Genomic DNA, 23830 nt, shown 5'->3' with positions numbered 1-23830 from the left:
TTCCATACTTCAATATAAAAGTGCATTTGCATGTATTTTAGCTTATGGATGTGAAGCAAATGCATCTGGGCAACAATGTTTTCTTTTTCATAACAGTACAGATTGAGAGGTTGAGTTAGTTACCTGCTGTTGATATTCATACTTTTGGTAATATTTACAGATCAGTGATTTGCGTGTTTCCCTGCAATTAGAAGGGTACTTGCCCCTCACTGTAGGAGGGATGCTGAGTTGCTGGAACATCTTTAGAGAAGTGCAACAGAGCTGGTGAAGGGACCAGGAGACAAGGCTTAGGAGGAACAGCTGAGGGACCTGGGGCTGTTTAGTCTAGAGAGAAAGAGGCTGACAGGAGGCTCATTGCTCTCAACAGCTACCTGAAGAGAGGTTGCAGTGAGGAGGGTTTTGGTCTCTTTCTCAGGCGACAATTGATAGAACTGGAAATGGCCTCAAGTGGTGCCAGGGAAGGTGTAGATGAGACAGTAGGAAGAATTTCTTCACAGAAGGGGTGAAGGGGTCAGGCATTGGAACAGGCTGCCCAGGAAAATGATGGAGTTGCCATTCTGCATGTATTTGAGATGTATGGATGTGGTGCTTAGGGACTCAGTTTAGTGGTGGACTTGGCAGTGTTAGGTGATGGTTGGGCTTGATGATCTGAAGGGTCTTTTCCAGGCTTCTTGCTACACTGTAGAGATTGATTCAGTTTGAATTATTTTTGGATTGATAAGGATTGAGAAAAATTCAAGCAGTTTTACTTGGTTCTAAAAGCTCATAAATACAGCACTGTACTAAAGTAGTGCAAATGCTTAATGGTCATCATTTCTTATTTTTTTTCTTTCCTAGATAAAATCATGGGTAAGATTGAACTAATATTGATAATATTCCACCAACAATAATTGTAATTTAAAACTTTCAGTTCTTCAGATAAACCAGGATGCATTTCCAGTGGGACTGGCTGTGCTTGGGTGTCCTGATAATTGGCTCAGTAACTGCAGAAATTGAAAATGAAGAAATTTTGGGTGCAGATGTTGAAGTGGAGGATTTTGACAAACATTCTCAGGAAGCTGATGTTGACGAAGATGAATCTTCCTTAGGGGTAAGATTATAGATGCCTTTAGCTAAAGCTTGTGTAATTTAGGTTACGTAGTTGTAACTAGTAGAAGAATCGGTGCACAAATTTATTTTAAAAAGAGCAAGTCAATATACAGTTGACAACTTGGTGAGTGTCAAACTCACCAGAATGAGTTTTTCATTTGTTGTGTGTGCCTTAAGTATCCTCCTATATCAAACTGCAACCTGTGGCCAATAGTCATGAAGAAGGTCTTGCTAGTTTTTCAATCTAGGTATGGAACCTTGTGTCTGAAGCCCTCCTTGATAGATAACATACCCTGTAGCCTAACATGCTGTTACTAGAGAAGAAAGCACCTTATGCTTATTGACATTTTTCATTTAGATTGGTTTCTTAATGTCATCAGTCATATCTGCCTTTTAACACGGTCTTTGTTCCTAGAAAATCTTTATGCATTTGTCTTGCTGTGCTTCATAATAGGTTTGCACAATAGTCGTAGATTGTTTTTTTCTATTTTTTTTTTAACAGTGTAGCCCAACTGTAATGTGCCAAGTAGATAGGAAAACAAAAAAAATGGAACCATGTGTATTAAAAAATAGGAAGCAGATAACTGGTGCAAGTTGTGTAAATTTTCTGTTTTCATGTTACGCACAAGATGTATAACGGTACTTCAGTTATGAGTTTTGACCACAGAAAGCAAATTTGTAAGCTGTATCTATGCTTTTATCATAGTATCTGAAACTTTCTGCAGGTGCTTTCAAAGATGGTAAGCTGCTAGGGCACAAAAACAGAGACAAAACAACTACTGATAACCGCGTGTGCATTTGAGCTCTGTACTGTGTTTAGTAGGAGGACCACTGTTTACTTTTCAAAAAAACTGGGGAAAAGTGTTTTTCTGATATCTGAAAGTGAGTCTAAAACTAACCTAACAGTCTCTTTAACCATCATAAACATACCACTAGAAATGAAACCATGAGATCCTCCTGCCTTTTAAGAGCTCTTAATCATAGTCTTGATTTGTTTCTGTGCTATTCATCGCTGTCCCCTGGTCGCACGATGCTTCACAGGTATGAAATGGCACACTGGTAGAGGAATGCACCCAAACTGTAGAAATGAGAGGGCCCCAGGGAAAGAGTGTTTTATTCCCTTAGGTGTAACTCTTGTGGTCTGGCTGGGTGGGCTGCTTCCCGGGGTATGATAGTGTATTTCAACTGAAAAATAGAAATTACTGAAAAAAATGAATTTATGATATGTTATGTTTGTAAATGTTTTTTAGATTGTGTACCAGACACCAAAGCCAACTGGGGAAGTGTATTTTACAGAAACCTTCGATGGAGTATTGACAGGGTAAGGTGCACCTTAAACTTACAAACTTTTCATTTCAGCAATTTAACTTACAGTGGCAGGACTTATTTTTTATTCATTTTTCTGCTAGTACATTCAAAACAAAAAGTTCAGAGTTTAGAATTGAGAAGAGTGGTCATACTTGCTCCAAATTCTTCATAAGCTTAAGCTAAACAGTTGACGTTTCAGGCATGTAGCTATATTTTGTGATATAATGAAACCTGTAATAGACTTTGGATTTATGGACGTTAAAAGGTAATGCAATGCCACTTGAATTAAAAGTGAACCGCAAGGTGAGGCGCATTGCACTGCAGTAGCTTACAGAGTCAGAAATTGTTAGCAGACTATTTCTTCTTCTTCATGTATACTTAGATTATGTGCAAGAAGGAGGCAGCACTTTTCTACATTACAGATTAAAAACTCTGTTGGGGAGGACTGTATTTAATTGATTTATGGTACTGCTTCCCATTGTGCTTTTATACTATCGAGGGGAATTAGATATTTATATGATTGCTGAAATGTTCCTAGGTAGTTTGACCACACTGCACTGATATTTCAGAAAAATATTAAGGTTTAGGTCAACAATTCTTAAGCCAGAAATATTCAAGTTGTCTGCATTTTCTGTTCCCCCACCCAGTACAGCAATGTAAGGTGTAACTACTACTTGGTGGGTGGACAAAATACCTTGTTTTGCAAGTGATCATGAAAAAGGTATATTTGTATGTTACTAAAATTAAAAGAACAAAAACCAGCTCTCATGAAGTGGCAGCCAGCCAGAGGTGAAAGGAGATGCAGTAAGATGCATCTTTATCATAGAACTTAAAGCTGCTTATTTTTGTCTTCCTGTGAAAAGACTGAGAAGCAACAGCTGCAGGTGTGAGGTAAACTATCATAAGACACCTGTCTGATGAGGATGCACAACATGAACTTGAAACCAAATAGAATGGTAGCAGGCACCAGAAACTTTCACAAGATTGAATCTTACTCCCTTTTTCCAATTGTTCCTACTGTTCTCTTCTGCAGGGTTACAAGGAACTTCAGGCCACTGAACATGGATTTGTTGTTTTTCACATTATGTTCTTCGATTTTTGTTTTCATTTTTGTTACATATTTAGACCACATGTAGAAGGAAAATAATTTTCTATAAAATTTTCTTTCATCTTCAGCATGTCACTTCTAAATGTTAAGAAGCGCAATACAAAAGCAGTACCAGTGATGGTAGGAAAAATGATTAAAAAGAAAAGGTGAAAATGGTGGTTTAAAAACAAACAAACAAACAAACAACTGGAAACTTTGATTAGTATTAGTTATTTTAGCATTGGGCTTTCCAGAGGAAGACCAAGGATCTAGCTTGCCATTTACACTGTGGTGCTTTTCTACCATCTCTATTAACACAGATATGGCTGAAATTCAAGCAGGAAAGATAAAGTATTCATCCCTGACATACTCCATGCAGAGAGTCGTTCAGAATGAATGAACTTAGTTCTCTACAGAAGTCACTATGAGAATATAGCATTGTAGTTGATACAAGGAAGAGTTCAGAAGCACTGTTGGCTTAAGATATTCCTGTGCATGGCTCGGGATAGAACCACTGTATGACTGAATGAGGCTGGATTGCCTTTTATTTTTTCTCCAAATGAGCATTTTGTACAGGGTGTGTGCATATCTTTATTTTTGGTGAGCTGATTTTGGTAAGCTGCATCCGCCTTGTTCAAGGAGATCTTTCAAGGAGATCAGGAATTTGTCCTGTTATAATCCCCGTGTGCGATAAAATTCGAGTCTTCTTACTGCATAATTGCACTTGTCATTTGGAAACTTCTATTTCTTCCCTCCCTCTTCTGTGCACTGCTACTGTTAATATCAGATAGCGTTAAGGTTTTAGTGATTTTTTGCTGTTCTTTATCACATTGAAGGCTTTACACATGAACTTTGCTATTTTCAAGTATTACTTCAAATATTATTTCAAGTTACATGCTCAAGTAATAGTCTTACATCGTCAGCCTCAGCTTGTAGATAAAACTGAAGATTATTCAGAGTAAATGTGAATTACTTTAGAGTTATAATTGTATATTCATTTAGATTCTTAGGAAATATTTCAAAATCAATGTTGTATTAGACTAACACTTATTTTTTTTGTTTCACATTCTTTAAATTACACAAAGTTCTGTAATGCTGACTGTCAAAATCAGTGTCACAGATTCACATCCTAGCAGCTAAATCTGTTTTTCCTGTGCTTGCTGAATAATAGAGCTTTGCATATGTAGTTAAATGACTAGTACCCTTCTTGGTTTAGGTGGATATTGTCTAAAACCAAGAAAGAAGACACAGATGATAACATTGCTAAATATGATGGTAAGCCTTTTTAGTGTTTACTTTCACTACATAGTTTCTGATGTTCTGTTGCTTTTTGAGAAGTAACTATCCCTTGCACTGAACTTACCTTTGAAAACCTAGATGACATGGATCAACAATATCTTACTTTGTATAATGACTGTTACTGAGATATGAAAGTGAGATATGAAAGGTTGCTTGTTTGGTTACTTACCATGGAGATAAATATTTCTGTCATCGCAATAATTTTACTGTGATATACACGTTCTGAAATCTGAATATTCAGTATTAATTGTTTATGAACAGTGCCTCTTGAAAACTACATTTTCCCGAAATTGTCAGGTATTTACCACTTCAATTTCAGTTGTTAAGCACATTTCTAAAGTAGCCTGTTCTATGTCTTTGTATCTCCTACCGATGCAGCAATTGATCTCAAAGCTTAGCCTCTGAACCAAAAATAATTGAAACTGAATGAATGTTATTTCTTTGGAATACTTCTGTCAGATTGTCTGTGCTTAAGTGTAGGATTCTCCAGTGTTTCTTGTACACTTTATTCTTACAGTTTTCTAAAGAAAATAAAAAATAAATGGAAAGTGAAAATGAGGAAGTTGTTTGGATGATTTTTGTCATTTGGGCTTGTATTTGACTTGTACATTCCTAGGCTGGAAGTAGCAAGGAATGTGTGTGCTACACATTTACCATCTCCAAAATACTGAAAGCTGGCATTATCTTAACTGGCTAGAAGCAATACCTTTTTGGTGAAATGAGAGAGTGGGCTTCTCTGTGTAGAGCTATGCATATCCAAAATGTAGGTCTCTCTCTATCTGAACTGTATTCTTGATTCCTTTGTACAGTATTGCAATTAATCAGAAATTCAGTGGATATTCACACATGCTACAGGATTGTGTAATAAGAAAATACATTTTGGGATGTAAAAATATCCTATGTTAAATGTATAAGTTATTCTATTTAATTTCACTGTTACATGGCGGATTACGGTAAGGACATGTTTCTTTCCTACTTTGGGGTACATGGCCAGCTTTTTTTAATCAAAAATTCTTATTACATGTGAAATTGAGGTTTTGATAGCTTTCTTTCATTTGGTTATAGCAGTTATGGAAGGGTGTTTTGTTTTCTATGTTGGAAATGTCTACTTGAAAGCAGAACCTTGTCATTACTTGTTGCTTGTTCTACTTGCCATATTCCTTACAGTCTTTTTCCCTAAGCTTTCTTCCTTCCTTGCTGTCTGAACCAAACCATTTCGTTAAATGGATCTCATTTTACAGTCTTAACTGTGAATTGGAATTCTGATGGTTTCTAATTCTTGAAAAGTACTGCCTAAAACACTGGATCAGGGTTTCAGTAGAAAGGTGTGAGCATCAGATTTGTGTGCCATGAACATTCTTTTTGTATTTAGTTTCTTAATGTTTAGAGCAGTTAAAGTCTGGAGATGGGTAGGCTGAGCATGTATAATTGTATCCAGAGTAGAATTATTGGTATTGAATTGGATGATTATTATTTAACTTCTAACTTTGACATCAAATGTCAAGATGACTTCTCTACTTCGGCAATTAGTCTTATATGCTCTTAACTTTTTACTTTCTACAAGGCTACAGTTTCTTGACTTCTAATTTTTTTTTTTCAAAGATTGTACGTTTGTTTGTTTTAGGAAGATGGGAAGTAGAAGAGCTGAAAGAAAACACAGTACCTGGAGACAGAGGATTAGTGTTAAAATCGGTGGCAAAGCATCATGCAATATCAACTATGCTAACAAAGGCATTTATTTTTGATAATAAACCTTTGATTGTTCAGTAAGTATTCTCTCAGACTTTTTACTTAATTTTTATTATTCATTAAGTCAAGAAAATAATGTAAATCGTTGTAAAAAAAAAAAAAAAAAAAAAAAAAAACAACAAAACACCTGTCTTTCACGTAGCATTGGCTTCATATCCAGAGCTACCAGAACTGTAAGTATGAATGATATAATAATCAAGTAAAATTGGAATACAAGTGTTAAGAAGTAGTATTTAAACTCTTATAGAATATTTTGGACAGAAATTAATACTTTATGAAATTTCTTAAAAAGCTAATTAATTTTCTGTCTTAGATCTAAAAGATCTAAATCATGTAAAACCTGAATCTTGCAAGTATTATAGCAGTATTAGTGATGACGAGTGTCATGACAATAGGACTTTTTTTTTCTGACAACAGACTAGATTTGTTGTACTTACAGACATATCCAGGTAACTCCTCAGCTAAATTGAGTGGGTTATATTGGCCATTTCAAAGACAGCACAAAAGTTTTAGAACTATTCCTGATTTCTGCTTCACTTTGGTGTTTTGCACGTTGGTCAATACCACTTTGAAACTTTTCTTACTGGTGATACCAACAGTATCTAATGTTACCGTGGCTTTTTTTGGCTGACATCACTGCTGTGTTAGTTTGTGTGGCAACTAAAACCTGTTTGGTCATGTAGAAACGTTTTGACTTGACAGTAATGACTAATAAAAAAAAAATGAAGTGGCTAGTTGATGATATTATTGTATTCTTCTCATTCTGGAGATCAGAATTGAATTTGTATTTGTCTGATGTGGAATGTTTTTTTAACTTGCTCTTTGCTCAGATACGAAGTGAATTTTCAAGAAGGCATTGACTGTGGTGGTGCATATATTAAACTTCTCTCCAGTAGTAATGACTTGAATCTGGTATGTCCTCTTACTTAATGTTTACTGTTGGTTGCTCATCTGAGCAATGCGTAATTGTTCTTGTGCAGTGTCATTAGGAGATTGGGCAAGATAACCATATATATATTATAGTTTATATATATTACAAAGCCTTCATAGTTGTGCATTTTACTGGAATATTTGATAACATTATTCTTGTTAAAGTTATCATTTATTTTAATGAAAAATGCAGGTAGTCTGAAATTTAAAGTACACTGTTAAAATCTGTGTTCACACAAGAAACCTCAAAATGTGAACTTCCAAAGGTCAGAGAGAGCAGTGTATGGATTAACATATTCCTCTTAGTTCTTTACGAGTGATACTACCTTAGCTATTAGTCTTATATCTAGGACAATGGAGCTTTATATCTGTTTAGTCTGCCTTTTTGCAATAACACAAGCCATAGAATTTCAACTCATAACTTGTGAAACAATTTTTTTTTACTGCATGGCATACAGCGTGTAACCTCAGAGGGGGGTAGAATGTGGATTTAGAAACTGCAAGTAATGAAGTGTCTCTGTATGGGGAAGACTTTTTCTTACCAGGGACGCTCTCAGTGATCAGGTGCAAAGTTGATGCTTTGCTATACATAGCAGCAGTTACAGGATAGTTTTACATATTTGGATAGACTTGAAATGACCAGTCAGGATTCAAAAGTGGTAAGGGTACTTCCAGTCATGAAGCAGATTGCTCTGGCCATTCAAAAGCTGCTAGCTCCGACGCTAGTTTAGAAGCTAATTGGTGGTGTTGACCCAACATTCAGTACTAGACAACATTCAGGCAGAAGTTGATGAGGCAATCACAGTTACAGCTAGTATTGGCTTTAGAAACTGTTGATCTTAAGATGCATCAAGCTATCCTGTTTGCTCAATAAGATTTGGTAAGGTGGAAAGGCAAGTTAATGGAAAAAGAAAAAATAGAGACTAATCTTAAAAAAAACTTGGAAACAGAAGTGTGGGCAGAACTCATAATTTTCTCCCTGGGTGAGATTTTCCATCTGTGCTTTTATTCCTGAGCTGTCTGAACATATCTACCATTGCTGCCATGACCCACGAAGCTACAACATTGTAAGTACTGAGCAGAACAGCATTGTAGTTGCTTATTGAGCAAACTTGAAAGGATAGAATTGCTAGCTTGAGTGGAGGTGGCATCATCAGCAACCTGTTTGGATGCTGGATTACCCAATACTGTATTGCAGTGAAGTGTGATGCCTTGTTTATGTGCAAAAGGAAGGGAAAGTTGCTCGGACAGGCTCAAGGCATTGCTTGTCCTCACCTGCAAATCAGCAGTCAGAAGGAACCTCTTAACACTGGGATTTTTTGTGATGTGTAAGGGGTAATATGTGTGCCTGCAAGAGTCTAAGAGATGATGGCATGTATAAGAAGTTTCTTGTAAGCATTCGTGAAATATTTAAGTAAAAGCTTTAAAGCAACTTCCAAATGCTTTTCCTTTTTTCTCAGATTTGTATGCCAGCGTGAGTTGTACTCAAACTTAAGTACTAATAGATCTGTATTAAAAATACAGATGGTAGGAAAACTAGTAGAGGTAGGGCATCTTTCATGATGGAAAGATATGTAAATGATACTAAAACTGAAAAATCTTACTTTGTAAAAGTTGTGAGACCAAGACACTCTGCTCAGTTACACATGAAACTGAAGTTCTCCAACATCTGTTGTCTTATTCTAGAAAGTGAACAAAAAGACTGCAAATGCAAATTTTATCTTTTTATGACCTGGCTCGTGGTTCTTCCTATACATTTTTTTTTTTTTTTGTAGGTTTGAGTCAACATTTTCTCTTTCGTATCCTTTTAACTTCAAAATTGAACATACTGGAATAATAAATTAATTCTTGTTAATTCTTAACAGTGACATTTTCAAATGAGGATGAAAGTTATAGAAAAGGACCGAACTTAAAATGCGTTCATTTCTGTAGTGCTTATATCTAAACTGAAAACGTTTAACTTTGTATTCAATAACTGCTGCATACTTGAAAATATGAACTCATTGCAAACAATACATCTCTGTTAGAATATTTCTTGAAAGACTAAAAGTTTCAGAAATCGTGATCTTTCTTCAAGCAGTTGCGTAAGAATAGAGCATGATACTGTGTATTCCAACTACAAAAATCATCTAGTTAAAAATAAAATCTGAACACCTTAATGCACCATACTCTGAAGGAAACTATATCTGGTGTTTTCAGGGTTATTTATTGTTAGTGTGGAGCAAGAAAACAGTGCTGAAATACTGGATAATACCCTGTTTACAGTCTTTATTGAAATGTAAATTGCTATGAAGATCAATAGTTCCCTTCTGGCTTTTAGTGTAGTGTATGCAGAAGGGTATGGATATTTGGATGCCTTGATTTGTGGCAGGGATTTCCACATGATGTGTAAGAATAAGGCCTAAGTAAGCATATTCTTCTTCCCTGAAGAAGCTTCAGTGATCTCTGTGGTTAGACTGCTCACTGAGAATGGAAAGCATCTAACAACATGTGGGGACTGTTCATTTCCTTTCATGATTTACCCTACCAGTTGTCAGTGTTAGAGCCGATGCTTCATGAAACAGCTTTTAGAAAAGGGGAATTATACTGTGTATATGCCACAGTATCGAGGAAAAGTAGTACCTAAAATGACTTCGTAAAATGTACGGTGTAACGCATGCTCAGCTTTTTTGCTTCTACAGGAATACTTTTTTGACAAAACACCTTATACTATTATGTTTGGACCAGATAAATGTGGAGAAGATTACAAACTACACTTTATCTTCAGACATAAGAATCCTAAAACTGGAGAATATGATGAAAAACATGCAAAACGCCCTGATGTAGACCTAAAAAAGTTCTATTTGGACAAGAAGACTCATCTATACACGCTTGGTATTGTTTAATTCTTACAAGTTTAAATCAGAAAACAGATTAAAAATTAGTTTCTGAACTTAGTTCACTGAAGCTTTGTATTTGACTCTGCTTTTTGTTTGTAATAGTCTGTTAATTCTGGGGGATGGTTGCTTAATGATTTGGGCTTGAATGATTTAATGACTGAGCTTAACTGCAGGGCGTAAGTGGCTTTGAAATGCTGCTGTTTAATATTCAATTACAGGAAAAAGCATTACCAGCCTTGGCTAGCCTTTAACCTGAAGAACTGATTAATACTTTCAGTACATACTACGATAAAATCTGTTAAGAAATGTGTATGTGTGTATGTGTGTATGTATGTACATATATATCTATATCTATAGATATATAGATATATATATACATATACACACACACACACACATATATATATATATAAATATATATAAAAGTCCAGTATTCTAGGAAAGGATCATGAGTTTACTGGAGTTCAGTGAGATCTGCAGCGTATTGAACACCACTCTCCTCTGCGCATTGAATTCCCAGTAGTGCCTGCATCAGCAAAGGTGTGCATGAACAGATAGGTTGCTGCTTTCACTGGAGATAAAAAGATGAAATTTGGTCTGGTTTTAATCCATGTGACATCTGTTTCTGTTCTAATGAACAGTATAGCAGCAATGGAAGTTTAATTTCTTATTTTTTTCCCCCCTTGTTCTAATTTCTGAAAAAGAACAAGCAGTCAGAGAAAATGGGCTAATCTGTGGCATACTGCAAATCCAGCCGAATTGACTATACTTTAGAACTTCCATTGAATAATAGTAATGGAATAATAATGGAAGATGTGCTCGACTGCTGTGCCATGGAAAAATGTATCGTTCTTAAAATAACTTACAGTAGAGTGCTACAACAAACTGTCACGTTTAGATCATAAGAATAAGTGAAACAAAGCAATAGAACCAAAGAAAACACAAAAATCCTTCCCACCATCCTATTCTTACAGTAAAGGAATGAATGTGTTCCTGTATTTGGGCTGTTCATTAGAGATGATGATTAAAGATATTTAAATTGCATTTATGCTATTATAATTGCTCAGCTAGACCTCGGTACAGCTTTGTACCATCTAATGCATTTGTGACCGATAACATAAGTAGAAAAATCAATTTTATTGTATCTAAAATCAATGGGGTTTTAATTTTTGCATTTGTTGACGTTTTAATACAATTAAAAATTTTAAGCTGCAAGAGCTTAGTTAGGTATTAACAAATCGTCATTATAGGTGTGTTATTCTGGTTTTCATCACCCATCTTCATAAAACTGGAATAGTATTCAAATTAGTAATCTTGCTTGTATTGAATGGACATTTAAATATACTTGTTAAGCGCTAATAATGTGCTCACCAGTTATTAGACATGGATCTGGATCCAGTTTCTGTTATTGAGTCTGACACTGCTCAATTCTTTGACCATTATTTATCAGGTACTTGCTAAAATTTTTAAAAATTGGAAGAGAAATTTCTCTATTCACCGTCTGGCAATTAAGGGAACTGGCTGTCAGTTATTTGAGTCGGAAAGAAAATACTGTTTTCATGATCCTTCAGCTGTGATATTTACACAGTTCTGGTGTTTTCACGCTTTCAAGTGTGGACTTGTAACTTGTTAGCAGAGATGATTTTGAGGTTGAAAGTTTGTCTTTTATTGTCCTTGGGAGGAAGAAAAAGAAAGCAGAATTTTGACTAAGTGGTAGGTGTTTGAAAAACTGTTAGCATGTGTTCTGAGGTGTTTCAACACTTGATTTGCAGAAGGTATCATTTTTCTAGTCCTGATACTGGTCATGACATTGCTACAGTGGGAACTTTATTGTGTCCAAATCCAGTACCTGAATGGAGTGAGGAGTCTGTCTGCTCTTATTTGTCTATGCATATTATATAGGTTTTGGTTAAAGGTAAATTAATTTGTAAAATTAATGTTTCCCTTATTTCTTAAATACTTCTTTTTTTTTTTTTTCTTTTTAATTTAGTGCTAAAACCAGATGATACATTTGAAATGTTAATCGACCAAACAGTTGTCAGTAAAGGAAGTCTCCTTGAGGATATGGTTCCTCCAGTAAACCCTCCTAGAGAAATAGAGGATCCTGCTGACAAGAAGCCTGATGATTGGGATGAAAGACCAAAAATACCTGATCCCAACGCTGTCAAACCAGATGACTGGTAGGGGCAAAAATTTATCTGTACAGCAGGTTATTCTTCTGAAAGACTTGACTGGCTTTTTTTGCTAATGGCAGCTAGGATATGTTTCACTACTAAAAGTACTAATACTTCCAAAATGTAATTGAGATGGGAGTACAAGGATCTGGTCATCTTTTAAGGAAAGAAATAATAACTATGCTTTTTGCTGATTTGTACCCTTTGTTGTTGTAGTTAGTAACAAAGATTACAATACTTAAAAGATTAGAAAGAGTTGTGTTGGTTTTTTTTTTGTGTTTTGTTTTTTTTTCCCACTATTATATAAGTACTTCCTCCTGTGTCAAGTAGTGTTCATAGAGCATCTCAGAGGAGGGAAAAATTTAAAGGGGGAGACCCGATTGACACCTGCTAGTTGATGGTAGCAATTTCTGGGCTAACTAATGACTTGCAACAAATTAAACATAGTTTCAAAATTTATAAACAATTAATCAGATACCTAATTCTCATTATAGGTGTGTCTAATTCTGTTGTGCCATTGAATATCATCCCTTTCATGCCAGTTGCAGTCCTCTGAACAGAATACTGTTTTAAAGTCAAGCTGATGTATTTTCTAACATTAATCTGTAATTGAAGGGATGAAGATGAACCTTCCAAAATAGAAGATCTTGATGCCGTTAAGCCTGAGGGATGGCTTGATGATGAACCACAATATGTTCCAGACCCTAATGCAAAAAAACCAAAGGACTGGTAAGAACTTAATTCAATAAGTGCAGTTTTGTTAATGTATTTTGCAGATAAGCCCACCTATTCTCTGGCAAATTATGAGTTGATTAGAGCTTAACTCAAATGTCATTGTATTTTAATGTAGTAAGTTGAAACATACAAGGTATGGCCAAATATTTGTTGTTCTGGGGAGCTGCTTTTAGAAAAACACACAAATGTCAATAATTGCTGATTGCCTTGTATTCTAAAGATTTATAAACAAAAACAAAGTATTAAGGAACTTGATGAAAGGACTGAAACTGTTTCATGGCTTACCAAACTGTTTCATGGTATCAACATTATAAATTGATACATGAAGTTATATTGTAGTCTGAAAGCATGTTGCAGTGAAGTGTTGCAAGCTGTTTGCACCCGCAGGAGTATAATTACATACAGTTATTTACAAACATGTGGCTTTAGCACATTTTATTTTCAGTACTCTGGAAATACGCTTTTTTTTTTTTAAAGAAGCATTATGCTGTTGGGTAAACTTCTATGGGCTGATCTAATAAATTCGGAGGTTGTTAGAGCAAAATGTATGGAACCTAACTTTAGACTGAAAGTTAGTGTTCAGATCAGTCTGAAATCAGTTGTTTGTAACTTTCTTTCTGTAGGGATGAAGAAATGGATGGGGAGTGGGAAGCTCCTCAGATCCCTAATCCAAAGTGTGAGACCGCACCTGGTTGCGGAATCTGGGTGCGTCCCATGAAGAATAACCCAAAGTATAAAGGAAAATGGAAAGCACCTATGATAGATAATCCTAATTATCAGGTACTAGCAATATTGTAGGTTATTGATAAGGAGGTACAGACTTCAACCAAGCAGACAAATCAAAGTAGTGTATTTATTTGGTATTTCATACAGTATATTTATTTTTTACAGTGTGTCTGAACACCCTCAGCAAACATTTTCAGTTTTTTATGTATTCACCTATAATATTTTATTTTTTTTATTTAGGTATACTGTTAGACAGAAATACTTCCTGTATAAAAACAATCTCTTTTAAAAGTTGGTACCGCACATTTAGTATGCTCTATAGCATTTCATTTAGACTAAAATTGTCATGTAATGAACTAGTTTATTTTTTACTGGGTTTTAAGTGTGAAAGTTATAAATTAATACATTTTATTTGGTAAAATAAAAATGAAACCCTGCAGTAAGCAGATTAACTTATTAATTCTATTTTAGTGGAAGCATCAATTTTAGATAATTAAATTATCCCCTCCAGATAAAAGAGCAAAGCTGGGTATTAGAAAGAGTTACTTTGTATTAATTACAGTTGGGGACAACTTGAATCTGATTTATTTTAGCTTAAGATCTTAGGCAAGTTTGTAAACCAAAAAGCATATGGCTTTAACTAATTTGCACAGGTATCATAAGGCTGAGTTTTTCTTCCCTAAAATTTTCTCTAATGCTTCTGGTTACAGTAGTTGTCAATTTATATGAATATACTAGTGTAATAAACTTACTTACTTATACATATCTGAAGGGACTGCGTGGATCACAGGATGTAGTTCCTCTGCAATCTTAGGTAACCAGACAATAGAGACTTAGCTCAGAAGAGCCCATTTCTGGCCACAAAATGTTGACCAGTGAGTGCACTTAGAAAAATGTATATGCTATATTGATGAACAAAAGCCAAAACTATATTATACGAGGAGATGCTAGAGGAAGAAGTAATACCAGTGTCTTATTTTCCTGCAGTATTAGGAAATAGATTTATTCTTGAAAGTTCACAGACTATGCTTGGCATTTCCACTACAAGGTAGAACGGAGGTGCTTTGTGCAGTCAGTTAACTACTGTAACCCCATGCGGACAAAAAGTTTTGAATTTAAGAAGTCTGCCCTAAGCCTGAAATCAGATACCTATCTGCCAAAATCCTATAGGCTGTTTTCAGCTCAGTTTTCCTGAAGGTCAGAGACTACTCCATCTCTTTTTAAAATCATGCATTTAAAAGAACCAGAAAGCGTTAATTACTTTAAAATGTATTTCACGGTGTTGGTGTTGTTTGTTTTGTTTTGTTTTATTTTTTTAAATGGTTTTGGGGAATAGATAAAGTGATTGTACTTTTTTTCTTAAAAGGGAATCTGGAGTCCTCGGAAAATACCTAACCCAGACTATTTTGAAGATTCTCACCCATTTGAGATGACAGCTGTCAGTGCTATTGGTTTAGAACTCTGGTCTATGACATCTGATATCTACTTTGATAACTTCATTATATGTTCAGAAAAAGAAGTAGCTGATCGTTGGGCAGCAGATGGCTGGGGCTTGAAGAAATTAGTAGCAAGTGCTAATGAGGTATAAACTTCATTATGTTCGTCACTACTTTTGCCTACCAAGAAGGAGTGCTGTTGGAAGAATTTTCTATCAGTTAATGCTGACACAATAGAATTTATTGGCAATTAGTAATCTTACTGAATAGTCATGATGTTTTTATGTCAAGTTTGGCTGGTTTAGCTTTCACAGATCTCTATTTTCCTGAAGTTAAAAGGGTACAATGTTTTCCTCAAGCACCTAGCAAGTGTCTATAACTTGATCTTAATGAGTCTTCCACTGTTAATGGTGGTACTAGAATTCAGTATGTCAGCAAATGAAAGCTGAATTATTTGCTCAAAAAGACCTTTTATTTTTTAACTTTTCACTTTTGGACAACTCCTTTATATATATTTTTAGATACGTTTCCCTGTTATCAGGAATGGATGATAGTCGTGTTTTTTGTGTTTAATACTCTTAGGACTTTGGCTGCTCAGATGTATATTATGCAACTATGACAGTAATGTGCATATGTATATGGAGCTGCATGTGTTCTTTCGTCTCTATGTGTATCCCCCTTTTTTTTTGTATACCGCAGTTAGCCAGCCACAAGCTTTTCTAGATCTCTACCCTGTGGTAGGATGAATTTGTCCTAACATACGGGATCATGAGCCCCTCTAGCGGCCGCCTTTACTGACTGCAGTTTAGAGAGAGTAGTTCAGTTGGAATGGACCTAAAAAAGATCATCTAGTCTGACCACTTCACAGCTAACTAAAAGTTAAAGCCTATCAATGAGGGCATTGTCCAAATATCTCTTGAACTCAGACAGCCAAGGGGCATGAACCACCTTTCAAAATATACATAGATAGATGTACCCTTTTCAGAGTCTAACTAGACTAGGCACTCTACCTCCCTACCTTCTTCTACTACATAAGTCAGAACTTGGTTAGGAAGACACTTTACTCCCTGAATAATTGTGTGTTGGAGGAGACAGTGTGGTAGTACACACAGAGCAAGGCATTGCTCTTCAGGTTGCTTGCAGCTCCTGTGAGGTTCTTGATGCTTTGGGAGACTTCAGCTGAGTTAACACAGCATGGGGAAAGAGCAGAATAGTCGGGGAGGGTGGAAAGCGTGAGGTCGTGGAGACAAGTGTCACTTCACAGAATGAGTAGGGGGCAGCCTAGTAGTTTTGGAGTACTAGCTTTGTTGGCTCTTTCTTACTGTATGCTGTTTGCTAGGACTTGCATATGGGCAATCTGACAAGTGGTTGCTTTCTGAAGTTGGAATCCAATACTTCGTAATTAAAAAAAAAAAAACAAAAGGAAAAAATGTTTTTCTTTAGGCAACATAAAATTAAAAATATATACTTTATAAGCTTACCAAGGTGTTCAGAGGGATGTAAATACCTTTTTTTTTTTTTTTTTTTTTTTTTTTTTTCCTTTTTAAATGTAGCCTGGAATGTTTAGTCAACTGGTGACAGCTGCAGAAGACCACCCATGGCTCTGGGTTCTTTACATCTTGACTTTAGCACTCCCCGTTGGTCTAGGTGTGTTGTTCTGCTGGCCAGCAAAGGTTAGAGAAACTCGGTGCATTTTTATTCATTTTCATTCTTAATACTTTATATAAAACTTTTAAAACATGTGCAACAGTATGCTCTTTTACTGGGCCATTAATATTAGTTAGCCTACAGTGGCTGTTGTGTTTAATTCTTAATCTGAGTTTCAGTATAAATTAATTCTTAATTTCTTGTAGAAAACAGATGAAGATATTGAGTTCAAAAAATCTTCTATATCTAAGGCAATTACAAAAGGAGAAATAAAACAAGACAGAGAAGAGTTAGAAGATGATGAAATAGATTTAGAAGAAGAAAAAGACAATGAAGATATTGTTGAAGATGGTAAGATGAGCAAGCCAGTCTGCAGTTCAATAAATATCAAGACATGAATAGGAATAGGTCATGGATTGTATCGCAATAATTGCAACCAATTGTCTTAAGACTGCAAAATCTGTCGTCTTCTCTTTAGTGATTGGCATTCCATGGTAATAGTGTTTTGATAAGTACAAGCTGAAAGTAAGGTTCTCCTCAGCATTTCTTCACTCTCAAGAAATTAAAGTGCTTTTGGCAGACATAAGTCTTTTCACTTATTCCTCTGTGGGAATATATAATAACCCTGAACTATTTTGTTGGCCACTGTTTTTTAGTAACTCTTGTTAAAGTCTGAAAATACGGTGGACGTGAAATACTAATGTCTACTGCTTGTTTTGTATTGCTATCTAGGAATGCATTGCTAGCCTGCAGAGGCCTGTCCTGCTCTTCCAAGGGAGAAATGAATGATTAGTAGGTTAAGATGCACTTTGGCATTCAAAGATTGACAAAATCATCTTTCATTACTGTATCAAATACAACTGGTACTATTCAGCTATGGCTTTGATGTTGTGTTAGCATTTCCCAAAGTCTCTAGTTAATGAATGGAAAGTGAATCACATAACTTATAGTGTATTATTCTGACTTCTATGAGAAGATCCTTAGCCTCAGACCTCTGCAAGATTCTGCCTCTTATCTCACTCTTCTTTGGTAAAAACAAAAATGTTGTAAGTGACTGGCATCAAAAGTTAGAAACCTAGCAGACATTCATTCATGCTTTTTTGTTAGTAGATAACTCATTTTGTATTACTGATTGGAACTTGGAGATTTTTGTCCATCTCTGCACTGTATGTCATGAGTATTGATGGCTTTTGCCTGTATGACTTAATATTTAACTTAGCATCAAATGTTCCCGTACTTACAGAATTGAGTGCTTTGGCGTAATGCTTTACCACACCAAATATAGCTCATCTGCCTTACCATTAGAGAGCCTTACCTAGGCATTAATTATTATAGTTATGCTAAATTTATTTTTTACATTAATCATGAATTGCAGGTACAGCACTCCAGCATTGTTATCTTCCTACATTTTCCCTTTGATCTTGTTCTACTTTACATGCTCTTTGCCTATGAATTAAAGAATCTCTTTTCTTTTGCCCAGTCTTGATGGCTTGATAGGTACTTCTTGTGCTTAATGTACTACTGTCAGCAAGGCTGTATGAGATAGCTGTATTCCAAAATTATTCTGTCAGTCCACTTCAGAAGATGCTGTTGGCTCCCATCCCATCTTAGCCCTTTCTGCATCCTTTATCCTGTTCTGCTGGGTATTTGACACTCACTTTTATTGCATTAAGTATTTGCCTACCTTTTTAAGCTTTCAAGAACTTCCAGGTAGATGTGGTTTTTTATTATTGTTATTATTTTTTTATTTTTATTTTTTAATGTGGGTATATATGCATCTTATTCTGCGCTGTGTATTTCCTACCTTTTCCTCATTTCTTGATTTTTCTTCAAGCTAACTTTCGCTTTTGCATTAATGGAAGGATAGGAGAAAGGATCATTCTTACATCAAAATATGGCCCCAAACTTACAGGCCTCTAACATCATAGACCTCATTCTTAACCAATGTTCTGGTGTAAAGTGAGAGCAGAAGGAAGTTTGATACATCAGTTATCCCCTCAAAATGTCATCTGCTGTAGTTTCCATTGTAACCTGTAGAAATGACTGGTCTCAAGCATCTAGCAGTCCAAGGAGAGCATCATACATTCCTTAAGCTACAGACAATTTCTTTATGCAAGAAGACTTGACTAGATCACCATTTTTTCCCTTAGTTATTAATATAGAGTTTGACTTGAGAAGGAGGGGAACTTCAAATTGTCAGGGGGGGAGTGGAGACTTAGTTCTTATATCTCCACTTACCTATTTGAGTAAAATCAGTGCATGTCATGTAGTATGTTAAATGGTACATTTGAAAGTTAGATATAAGGCCTAGGCAATCAGAGAGGAAAACTTCAGCTCCCACATTTTTAAAATTCCACCTGGAACAGTGTTCATGTTATTTCAGAAGTACATTCCATTTTAGAGCTTTACTTCTGGTTACTGACCTGAATACAGAGCAAAACTAGCATAGCTAGCTTTTGTATGACTCTTCCAAGATTTTCAAGTAAATTCCAGGCTTCAAAGAGGAAAGGGTTATACTTTGCTGTCAGGTGACTTTCTGGGTTTTTGTGTCTTCAAAAATAATTGCTTAGCTTCCCTTAGCTTTCTGCCTCCTCTTACGTTTGCAGGTTGAATTCTTCCTTTTTTTCTTTCCATCACTCTCTTGCCTCCTCGTATCTTAAAGCATAGAGTATTTGTCTTCTGTCTTCCTATGATTCTTTTTGCTACAGAGAGAAGAGAACCAGAGGAGACAAAAGGAGAGTTGGTAAAGGATATGCAGAAGATGGAAAGGGAGGCTTCTCCTTCAGGTACTGGGAAAGGGAAGTAGTTTGAGCCAGGACTTGAGAATGGTCTGTCCTTTCTCTTTTTTCTCTGCTTCATTGCTGATGGTAGAACTTCAAGCTGGTGGATGCCAGCCTTCATCAGATATGGTTGTGAGTTTCCTGTGAGATCTCTTAACATGGTATCTGTAGTCATCAATATTTTTGTACTAGTTTCTTCGTTTGGATCCTAATCACTTTTGCAATTCATTTGTAGTCATCTGCTTCTTTGTTTCCTGTAGTTGAAGGTAACTGGCTTTGAGCCTTGAAACACTGGATGATTTGAGAGACAGTTTATCACAGGGACTTTAACAGCATGGCACAATTGCAAGTTTCATAAACACTTGTAGATTTCTTTGGCTCCAGTGAGAATGAATTGCTGGCAGAGTGCTTCTTGAAGGGCACTGTCCATGGGACTGAATTCTTTATTGTGTTCTATGTTAATTTTTGTGGCATAGCTAAAAGGTGATCTGCTCTTGACTTGTCCAGTCATCTGTATTATTCTCCTGGCATTCCTTACCCTCTAGAAAAACATCCCAGGGAGTAAAAGAATCTTGCCAGGAAAAGGAATTTCAGGGGCATAGTCTGAGCCTTATTTATTAAGTTACAGACATGAAATTATATAAAATACTGATTAAATTAGAATAAATTAGAATATATAATTGTTAATACTGTAGTTATCCCATTTGGGCTTTTAGTACTTTTGATGTCTGAACTTTTTTTCTTTTTCCACTCTACTGAAATGAACGCTTACAGGAGGTTCTGGATTTGTATCACTTAAAATTTCTAACTGCTTGACCAGAATATGAGCAAAGGTTTTGTGATATTTTTTTTTCTGCCATGTTTCTCCCTTAAGAATTTATTTTTAGAACAGAAATCTTTGTCTACATTTCTCTTAGACTGTGGACTCCACTTTTTGGTCATATTTCTACTTTTGATGCCAATAGTAGGGACATATTAGTGTAGACATGTATGAGGTGTTCTTAAAGGTGGGAAAACTCTTAGACCTTAACTAATTGTGCTCAACTGATTGGCTCAATTTACTAGTATACTGTGAGCTAAGTTTTTTGGTTTCTGTATGCTTTTGTTTGGTCATTACTGAGCTAAGAAGTTCAGATATTTATCTTTTTTTACATTTAAGTAGTGTTTATGAGATGGGGCATGACATGAGAAAAGTAGAATTGAGCGATGTTTGGGGTAGTCATCCTTTACAGCTGTTTTAATTGCTGTTTTAATTTTAATTACTGTTTTTAATTGAGCCTGTTCCGTTGTAATATGCCATCTCATATCCTTGTTGTTAGGTGTAGCTGTGATTTCTTGTTACTCTTTGATAGAACATATTGCAAACGGGTCTCGGTTTCTGGGAATTCTCACTTTGAGTTCTCAGTTTGAAGTAAAGGAAGAGAAATGCCAAACCCACGTAACATTTATTTGAATCGTGCTGTGGTTGCTGAGTTCAAGTTCTTGTAACGAACATAGATAGCTAAAATGCAGGCGTGGGAGTGTCAGCTTGTAAGTACTGAGGCCCAAAGTGGAAATCAGAACAGTTGGGTGCCTGGTCACCTTCTCAAAATGTATGGAATATAGATACCCCAGAAGAGTAACCTGTGTTGATCAGAGAGCAGCTTAGAATTTGCACTGTGTGGTGCATTCATTGCTCCCTTTAGTTCAGTGCAGTGGCGCAGGTTCAGTAAGAAAGTAGAAGGTAGTTCTGCTTTGTTTTAGCCCATAGTTTATCCAGGGAATTGTTAGAGAGTAGAAAGCTATTCCCCTCCTCCCCACCCCAGTCCTCTTCAATTCGTAGATCTACCTGACGGCAGGTCTCGCAGAAAGCTGACAGCTTTGTGTCAATGGTTTTGTCCTAGTAGTACAAGCTGGACGTACTTGAGCTACAGGGGAGTACAGTGCTTTTCTGGCTAGTTTTTGCTTTGGAACAATACATAAATTTGGAGTAAGTGCTAGGCTGCTTAGCCCTCAACAGCTGTACAAAACAGTATGCCAAAGGAACTCCATGCTGACGAGGAAGATCCCTTAGGATGTGGGTATCCCCTGAGGTGGGTGACTGATGACTCTAGTATGTAGTTGGCTACTTGAGTCAGAATTAAATCAGATTTGGGATATTCACGTTGTCCTATTTCATCTGGTCCTATGTCTGCTCTTAGAACTGTCTAATGTGACAAATAGAAGGACTTCCCTAAAGGAAATCAACTGTACGGCAGACTGTATACTATTGTGAAAAGAGACTAGGCTGAAAATTTTAAATTTAGAGATCAAATTTGACAGTGATAGATTTATACCAATTCATAAGAATTCTATTCTCTTTATCACTCATGGTTTTTTGGGTTATTGCAAACAAGCAGTTCATTCTAAAACTGAAACTGTCTTCTTTTTCTTACTAGTTTGTCTGCAGTGATCATTCTATGATTCCATGATTCTTTTTCTTACTAGTGTGTCTGCAGTTCATATTTATATAGTTCTGTTTACAAAGTAAAATTAATTTGTCCTGCAGAAGATGAGGGTGAAGGTGTTGAAGATGTTGATGAAGAGGAAGAAAACGGAGTTGCAGATGGTAGTCAAGAAGAAGGTGATAAGTCAAATAAATCTGGTTCAGAAGATGAGGTGAGTTCTTTTCCCTTGTTTTCTTCTTGCCTCTTTCCATCATCACAATTCTAACAAAGCACAGTTAACCTATAAGAAGTTTTTTTGTCTGTTGAGTCATATAAGATATTATGTGATGGGAATGTGTTCTTACTTGAATTTCACACCTCCTGTACTCTGTATAGGCTTGTGACGTAAGTCTCTTTCCATGTCATTTTGGCCAGGAGGTGGTATTTATTCTCAAATACAGCTATAGTATAGGAGTGATCTTGCAGGTCTCTAAACTTGAACTATTGCTACAAGTGTGTAGTTTTTACAGGATTGAGGTTTTTAAGAGGTTGGTAACTGAATTGTAGTTTGAAAAATCAGATGCCAAGGTAAGTGTCCAGTCTTTTTTATCAGGCTACTTAATTGCTTGGACATTTGCTTCCAACAGAATAGTCCTTCTGTGAGATCTAGAAAAGCCATAAGCCTTCAGTTATCTGTTTTAATCACCATTATTATTCCAAAGTAAGGTTTTAGGCTGAACAAGATAAGTGGTTTTGAATTCAGCACCTGCAGTTTCATTTTTCTTGTGCAGGTTAATTCAGTGACCAGATAGTCTGATTTTTATTTATTTATTTATTTTTCAGAAAATAAAATTATAGAATGGAGTTTGTCCTTTTTTTTTTTTTTTTTTTTTTTTGCTAATCAGACACTTATCATACTTCCATTTAGAAACTATAGTATGTCTAAAACACTTTATATTCACCCGCAGTATTTCTGTTGGTCATCTTGTGCTTTTGACTCCCTAGATAATTGTCTTCCCGGATGACGGGAGTTGCTTAATGTAATGTTAAATCCTTTTTATATAAAACTTCTCTGAGAGTGTACGTTGTATGAGATTGCATTGCTTCAGCACTGAAATTCTTCATTACTTAGCCATTACTCAGTACTTCCTCTTGTTCCCATAGGAAGCTCATTTTTCTTGTGCATTACCTAGGAATACAGTCTGATGAACCTATTAAGATGCGTGTGATTCTTTATGAAAGCAGTAACACAATCTGAACATGTATATTCCATTACATAGTATCAATCACGGTGAGCTTATGGCTTGCTCTTATCTGGGCATTTGCAGGGTGTACAAGTTTCTATCACTTAGCTAGTGACCTACTTTGGAGATGTCATGTGTGCCATGTTGTCACTCAGGAAGTGCTGCCTTCTGAACGAGGCGCTTGCCCTTGGGAGATGCAGGAAAGTGAGGAAGCAATGCATTGTCTCTGAATGGAGCTCCTATAGGGAGGGCTTTTTGTGGACCTTTCGAAGCCAATCACTCCAAAGAACAAACACCCGATTTAAGAACAGTTTGTTCTATTTGTACCTCTCCAAGGCAGGC

General features: G+C 36.0%; 1 protein-coding gene across 4 annotated transcripts in view; it reads left to right on the top strand.

Annotated features, from left to right (window-relative positions):
* The window catches only part of CLGN (calmegin), a 30235-nt gene that overhangs the window by 2842 nt on the left and 3563 nt on the right, over positions 1 to 23830 (top strand). For 3 of the 4 annotated variants that reach the window (XM_084517418.1, XM_084517417.1, XM_084517416.1), the window contains 14 exons: positions 911 to 1090; positions 2340 to 2410; positions 4701 to 4759; positions 6408 to 6549; positions 7363 to 7444; positions 10144 to 10336; positions 12332 to 12521; positions 13131 to 13244; positions 13874 to 14030; positions 15343 to 15558; positions 16966 to 17085; positions 17266 to 17410; positions 19768 to 19845; positions 22367 to 22476. In XM_084517418.1, the coding sequence (XP_084373544.1) occupies positions 929 to 1090; positions 2340 to 2410; positions 4701 to 4759; positions 6408 to 6549; positions 7363 to 7444; positions 10144 to 10336; positions 12332 to 12521; positions 13131 to 13244; positions 13874 to 14030; positions 15343 to 15558; positions 16966 to 17085; positions 17266 to 17410; positions 19768 to 19845; positions 22367 to 22476 (1839 nt within the window). In that variant the 5' untranslated portion in view covers positions 911 to 928. The remainder of the gene's footprint in view (positions 1 to 910; positions 1091 to 2339; positions 2411 to 4700; positions 4760 to 6407; positions 6550 to 7362; positions 7445 to 10143; positions 10337 to 12331; positions 12522 to 13130; positions 13245 to 13873; positions 14031 to 15342; positions 15559 to 16965; positions 17086 to 17265; positions 17411 to 19767; positions 19846 to 22366; positions 22477 to 23830) is intronic. The other variant, XM_084517419.1, reaches the window with a different exon arrangement.

Source organism: Aythya ferina (genome assembly GCF_964211825.1).
Source record: "Aythya ferina genome assembly, chromosome: 4".
NCBI classification, from domain to species: Eukaryota; Metazoa; Chordata; class Aves; order Anseriformes; family Anatidae; genus Aythya; species Aythya ferina.
The sequence above is the reverse complement of the archived record's forward strand: the minus strand, read 5'-3'. Positions and strand labels throughout refer to the sequence as shown.